General features: G+C 46.7%; 1 protein-coding gene across 1 annotated transcript; it reads right to left on the bottom strand.

Annotated features, from left to right (window-relative positions):
* Positions 1 to 407: 407 nt before the first annotated feature.
* On the bottom strand, positions 408 to 4,192 carry LOC131259496 (uncharacterized). Its single transcript, XM_058261000.1, has 3 exons — positions 2,637 to 4,192; positions 2,105 to 2,563; positions 408 to 444 (listed from the first exon to the last, which is right to left on the bottom strand). The coding sequence occupies exons 1-3, from the start codon at positions 4,190 to 4,192 to the stop codon at positions 408 to 410; spliced, it is 2,052 nt and encodes a 683-aa protein (XP_058116983.1).
* Positions 4,193 to 6,360: the final 2,168 nt, after the last annotated feature.

Raw genomic sequence — 6,360 nt, 5'->3', positions numbered from 1 at the left:
ACTCGAAACTGGGCCGGCTGCATCTGGTGCAGCATTCCACTTCGTGCTGAATGATGATGAGGCGCAGTCAACCCTTGAGTGGACTGCATCGTGCTGAATACACGGGTCGTCACCGTCGGGTCTATGCTCGTTTGGACGTACGTGGGGCCGGATGCGGTGGAGGATGTTCTGCTGGGTTGGTCCGCCGTTGGGAGAGTGGATATTTCGGTAGTCTCGTGTGGTTCCATCAGCGATGGGGGAGCCCCAATTACGTTGGATTGTTGTTGATGTGTCGCCAGAGGGGAACTTTGAGACGGTTGTGGTTGTACCGGCGGCGGAGGTGGTTGTGGGTTGTTGTTAGTGGAATTGTGGTGCATAGGCCAGAGGGGAGCAGCGGCCAGCCGGGGTACTGGCCGCAAAATGTTTTGTCAGGTTTTGTCGCGGGCGAACTGAAACGGTTGAAAACTGAAACGAAAGAGGTGTTTTAAATTGAGAAGCCGAGAAAGCATCGGATGCAAATTTTTGCTTAATGCTTTACGTTTATTAGTTTTTCATAGTTTATTCACACATTCACACGTTTTACTAAAACATTCAAAATAATTTATTAGATTAAAGTTTATAAATTTTTTACCTATAGATTTCTAGCATCAACATTATAAATTAATTATTTTCATTTGAGTGTACGTAGGAACCATGAAAAGTAATCATATAAGGAAGAATACATTTCCGATGCTGATTGATTTAGGATCAAATGATTTGAATTGGAGTTGTGTAATTCCGATTCAGATTCATGAATTCCAAAAATTCATTATTGTTAGAAGAACAGAAAAGTAAAGCCTAGCAAATGGGAAGAGACACCCTTTTTTTGATCTCTCAATCCCCACCAATAAAAAAATCGAGAGGATACGTGAAAGATTCATGAAAGATTCATTAAGGCTTCGAAATATTCATCGATGTTTTAAGATTCGATTCCCACAAGATGCATGAATAAATCTAAATGAAGCTTAGGTGAAAGATTTATACGAAAGAATCTCGCCTAAAGATTAGTAAGGCACAACACTAGTTGTAACAGAATCAGTTTAAAAGTGGTGATGGAAAGTGAATCTGGGTTTAAAATAATTAAAGTACTAATCTGCAAAATTAAACTAGGATGTAATTCCCAAAAAACTATCGAAATCTTGAAGACACATACATAAATTATTTTGACTCTTATTGGTCTAAATTCCAATGTATTATAAGAACTACACATTTTTGTGTATTTTAGGTATGTTTTATGTGCAAGATTGTTCAGCATCATTTTTAACAAATGACCTTCTCAAAGGAATTAAGAAAAAGAAATATTGTTTGTTCTATTTAATGAAAAATTTGAGAATTGGCATGGATACGGGACCAAAACATATTTATAAGTACAGTTTAACTTTTCAAACTGTGTGTGTGTGAACTTTTCAAGTGAAATTGCATAATCATAAAACAAGTGCAAGAAATGGCCAAATGGTGTGCGATTCTTAATAAAGTGGTTGCTGAAATAGTCAGCAAACTATCTGAAACCTGTATAAAATTGACAAATAATCTATTTATTTACTTCTTAAAGCTTTTGAAAGAGCATTTCACGTCCAACACTATTGAGTAGTTCCCAAACGTTACTTAAATTTAGTTGAACAAATACGGGATAAACTTCTTATCTTTAACTTATGCTTCGTTGTCTAGCCTATGGATTATGTAGTAATAACAAATGGAATAAAAAATAGCATAGCGTTATAAAGCATACTTGAAACATCAAGAAGGTTCAGATGATCTGAATAAGCACAAGCCATCGTATCACAATGGAGTAATCGTCTCAAATCATCAAACACAACAAGTTATTGCTTAATGCTTATCTTAGCAATGACCTGTTGATACTTAAAAGCTTGATATATAAAGTTCAGCATTATAATTTTTTTTAGTTTGAATAGCATTCACTATACTAATGTTTTAAATACGTTGGTTTCTTCAACGAGTTTTTTAGAATTTTATAACAAACAAGACTTTGTTTTGTGTGACTGAAAACCTATTTTGAGTGTGCGAGTTTTTTTGTTTTACTATGAAATCAACTGTAGCTACATGTGTAGGTGGTTTAAGCACTTACCATTTCAAGTAATCCTCATACTGATGCTGCCGCACATACTGAAAAGCGGACAGGCGTTCCCTTTGCTGTAGGTAAAGCTCGCCGAGTGACTGCCAGCGGCGCTTTTCCAGCTCGCTGTATTGCAACCCGGCTGGTGCGCCCAACCCGGTGGTACTCCCAACACCGGCGGCCAACGATGCCATCCCACCGTAGCAGGCGGCAAACGGAAACAAGGCCGACGCCGACGGCGGGCCCGTCGCCAGAGGGCGTGTCAGTTTGTCAAATGCCGCCGCAAAGCAACCTCCAGCGGCCGGTGGAGCCGTTAGCAGGTGATGGGAGTGCCCGTGGACGGAGGATGCGGTGGGGCCGGAATGGGAGGGAGATGTCCCGAAGGCGGATGGCCCGGGTGCCACGGATCCTGCACGCAGCATCGAAGGTTCCATCTGGTGAGAAGCTGCGTGCTTTTTAAGGTAACTTTGCCTGTATTTCGGGGGAAGAAGCAAGGTTCAAGAAAGTACATCAAAGATGAATAGCAAAAGGAAGGTTAGGGTACCTTCGGAAGGTTTTCCCACACTGTCGACAGGGGAACGTTTCTTCGTCGGAGGGATGCGCCGGGAGCGCTGGTAAGACTGTCTGAGCCGGATGATTGTCGTTCGAGTTGTCGATGATTTCGATCGGTTCGTCGTCTTTGGAGTTACGATGAGGTGTTACTGTCGGGTTCCCAGCCTTAGTAGCACCCGTGCCAGACTTACGCGCCCCATCCCCGTGAGAACCGCGTGGTTTATGCCAGCGCTTATGTGAGGCCAGATTGGCAGGACAGTTGAACACCTTATCACACTCCGAACACCGGTACTCGATGTGTACGATTCGCGAACAGCGATGCTGTGCAAGCCCGAACGCGTCGTCATACAGCGCCCGACAGAGCTGACACAGGTACGAGCCGATCTTGTTCTCGATCTTCGCCAGAATTGCCTTCGCTTCGTCCGTAATTTCCACCACGTTGAACGCCGGATCGATGTCACCCTTACGAACTACCAGCTCTTCGCCATCCTGCAGCTTGCGGATGATGGTGCCCGAGACCGGACTGGTGTTGTCCTCATCGAGTGCAGCTTGCTTGCGTGTTTTGTTCCGCCGACGTTCGCTTGGCTTGGAGCCCCGGGGACTTAAACCCGATCGCTTCGAAGCGGTCGGTGTGTGATCAATGTCGGCGAAACTGCGCTCAAACAGCCGGGCGAAACCTTCGATCGCCTGCAGGTGAAGCCGTTCATCCTCAAAGCACCGTTGGCCATCACTTAGAACCGCACCTTCAGGCTCCTTCTCCTCACTGTCGACTATGTTGATCGACTCTTTGCTATCGTCGTCGCGATCATCGTCATCCTCCTCGCTATCCAGCGACTCTACATCGATGTTCGAGCAGTCCGATTTATCAAACTCTTGGAGTTCTGGCGGAGAATCACCGACCCGCTCGACCCCGTCATCAACGGGGTCGCAAACTCCGCCCTCGTCGGGACCACCGGTAATGTCGATGAATTCATCCGCTTTCGCATCTTCCGTGCGTGCATCCAACTCTTCGACAGCGTAGGGTGCTCCCTCATCACGCTTATCCTGCTCGGACACTACCGGATGATACCGGAACGGCACGGAACGGGCACTATCGTCAAAGTACTGAAAGCTGGCCGAACCCTCAGATCCACGCTCACTGAGGGTCGTATTGGCGTAGTAGCGCTTGTCGTCGATGCACACGGTATCGGAGAACTGATTCTTGGCGTGACCGGTCAACTTTGCACGCCACTCTTCAACCGCAGGGGGACATCCAGCATCTTCGGAAGACTTAAGCCGTTTTCTCGGAGGCGACGGTGTTGAAGGCGGTGTCATCGGGACATTGGTTGGACGCAACGATAGGTCCAGTGGGCTTTGGAACTCTCTCGAGAGGATGCCCCGTGAGTTCGAACTCGGCTCGGAGACGGTGGGATAGAAGAGCTGCTGGAAGTAGCTTGTCGGAGAACTGACCAGCAAATCGGACTGTTGTTGCTGGGTTGACGCTACACTGCCACTGTACGCCGATAGATGCACTCCCTGGCTGTCGGAAGCCACACTCAAACTGTTCATTTTTAGTAGAATAATGGCAGGGTTCCCTTCTCACTCCTCACTTGACTCACTAAACACAAGTTCCATAAGAATAACCACAAAATAATTTGCTATAATTTATAATACCAACACTTTCAACACTCACAAATCGACAAGTTACAAAGTTGAACTATTTCTCGAACCCCGCACGTTCCAGCGTTTGTGTCCTTCGTTTCACGCGGCACAACGGCAACTGAACTAGGCCACAGGTTGGATACTGCCTCCGAGGACTGTCGCACGCAGCAAGGATACGCCGTCCCGTCGACCAATGGATGCGCCCGATTTCTGAAGTTCTGCACGTTCGCAAAAAGAACCAACACGTTCTGCGCACACTCGTCAACGCCTACGTCATTGCAATGGATCACATTCATCCGACCGGCAGCTCGCATGAGACGGCCTTCAGGGATCCAAGCATTTCGTGTTTGGATAAGGAGTCGCAAAGGCGCATGCCGAGCGCAACAAGTGCCTCGTGTTACTCTCCCCCTACGAAAACGTCCTTTTGCGGACGGTGTTCTTCGAGGTCCCCGGCAGGTAGACCTTTGAGAAGATCCGAGAACGATCTGTGGAGCTCTGTCTCTTTCCGCTGTTGGATAACGGTACCCGCTTGCGAAGGATTTTGCTGCTGACGGGGGATTGCGTTTGGGCTACTAAGTCACGCCCAGTTTTGTATGAGCTCCGCCGCAAGCCTTTCCGGCGGAGTGGGATGATGTACTGCCATCCGACGGGGTTGGATCTTGCCGGTACGAAAGTCAACCAGGGAATGGGGATGGACAAGGGAATGCCGGATGGCGTTAGTTATTTATTCATATCTTTCGTCCATTGTCGAACGATTTCGGCGTTTAGAGCTGACTGGTCGGACCGAGTGAAGTCATTTCCTTGGAGATTCAAAGAGGTCAGAGGGACGGGAAGATGTCTTATGTACCAGTGGACGGACAAAAAAAGCACCTTTGGCTTAGGGATTCGGCCGGACCAAAGAACATGATGGCGGAAATCTTTGCCCCACGGGATGGCCCTGGGTAGGAAGGTAGCGTGGCGGTACTGGCCGGATTAACCACAGTACATACATGAATACATACATAGTTCTGCTCGGTTTGTCCTGGACTGCTGGCAGCATCCATTCGAAGGAACACTCGCAGCCGCCGTGTGTGAGGCCTTTGGTAATGGAATGGCACCATTGGATCGTCTTCCACTTCTGCTCCGAGCCGAACCCGATTCCATCGGATCGGGCCACGGCTAGAATGGGAATGCTTTCGGAGATATTCGCAGAACCGGGCGCACCCGGTCTCTGCAGGCACGCCGTGGGTTGGGCGGACATTTTGTTTTGTGTTGATTCATGTTTTTTTCTATATCGTTTGGGAAAGTGGGTTTCTCGTGGTGCTCCGATTCTAGCTCGTGTTCCGAGGTGGCAGGCGTACCTCGGAAAATGTGCCCTGGGCGAAAATCCGTCGATGGTGGATGGTCGCGATCTGAAGGGCTGCCGTTTTCGCTCTCCACGAATCTAGATACCCTTCATTTTATGCCGTTTGTAGGTGGATCGTGTAGCTCAACGTTCGCTCGGTTACAGCAGGCAAAATGTTTGTAAATAGTTGCGAGTTTTTGCACCAACGATATGCGAGAATTTCATGACCCCCAGGCCCAAACGAAGGGTATCCGGTGCATGAGGGTTTGGATGTATGTTTTGTGGTGTACAGAGTTGTTTTTCCATCTATCGTCTATCTTTTCCGTCGAAGCATTTGCTAGTTCATCAAAAAACTATTGCATATTAACACTTGCTTACACATAATCAAACAGGTAACTGCAACACTCTGGTTATATAAAATATTATTAAATTAAATTTTTGGGAAAGAAATTTGATTTTTTTACTATGCTATGAAAGTTGTAGTATAACTATGAAAATTGTAAGTACAATAATTTTTAATGTCCTCTTTAACGGGGTAACGTCTTTGGTCTTTCCTAAAAGCAGCAGACTTTTTACTTTATGAACATGGAAAGACATAGTCCGATCTTGATGGGATTCGATCCGACGTCGCAGAAGGTACATCTCAGCCCTCGCGCGTCGATATTCTAAGTGTCATAACCGCTCGTATGTGGCAAATTCATTCATTGTGTTTACTATAGATGTTTCAACGTATTTTAAAGTCCAAAATCAA

Source organism: Anopheles coustani, chromosome 3 (assembly GCF_943734705.1).
Source record: "Anopheles coustani chromosome 3, idAnoCousDA_361_x.2, whole genome shotgun sequence".
Taxonomy (NCBI): Eukaryota; Metazoa; Arthropoda; class Insecta; order Diptera; family Culicidae; genus Anopheles; species Anopheles coustani.
Note: the sequence above shows the minus strand (reverse complement) of the source record. Positions and strands in the feature narration are given on the sequence as shown.

Bases quoted from the DNA above. Each gene is read 5' to 3' on its own strand.
- LOC131259496 (XM_058261000.1), bottom strand. From the start codon at position 4,192: ATGAACAGTTTGAGTGTGGCTTCCGACAGCCAGGGAGTGCATCTATCG. The intron at 2,564-2,636 runs GTACCCTAACCT...CCCGAAATACAG, and splicing joins TGTGGGAAAACCTTCCGAAG to GCAAAGTTACCTTAAAAAGC. The intron at 445-2,104 runs GTAAGTGCTTAA...CTTTCGTTTCAG, and splicing joins TATGAGGATTACTTGAAATG to TTTTCAACCGTTTCAGTTCG.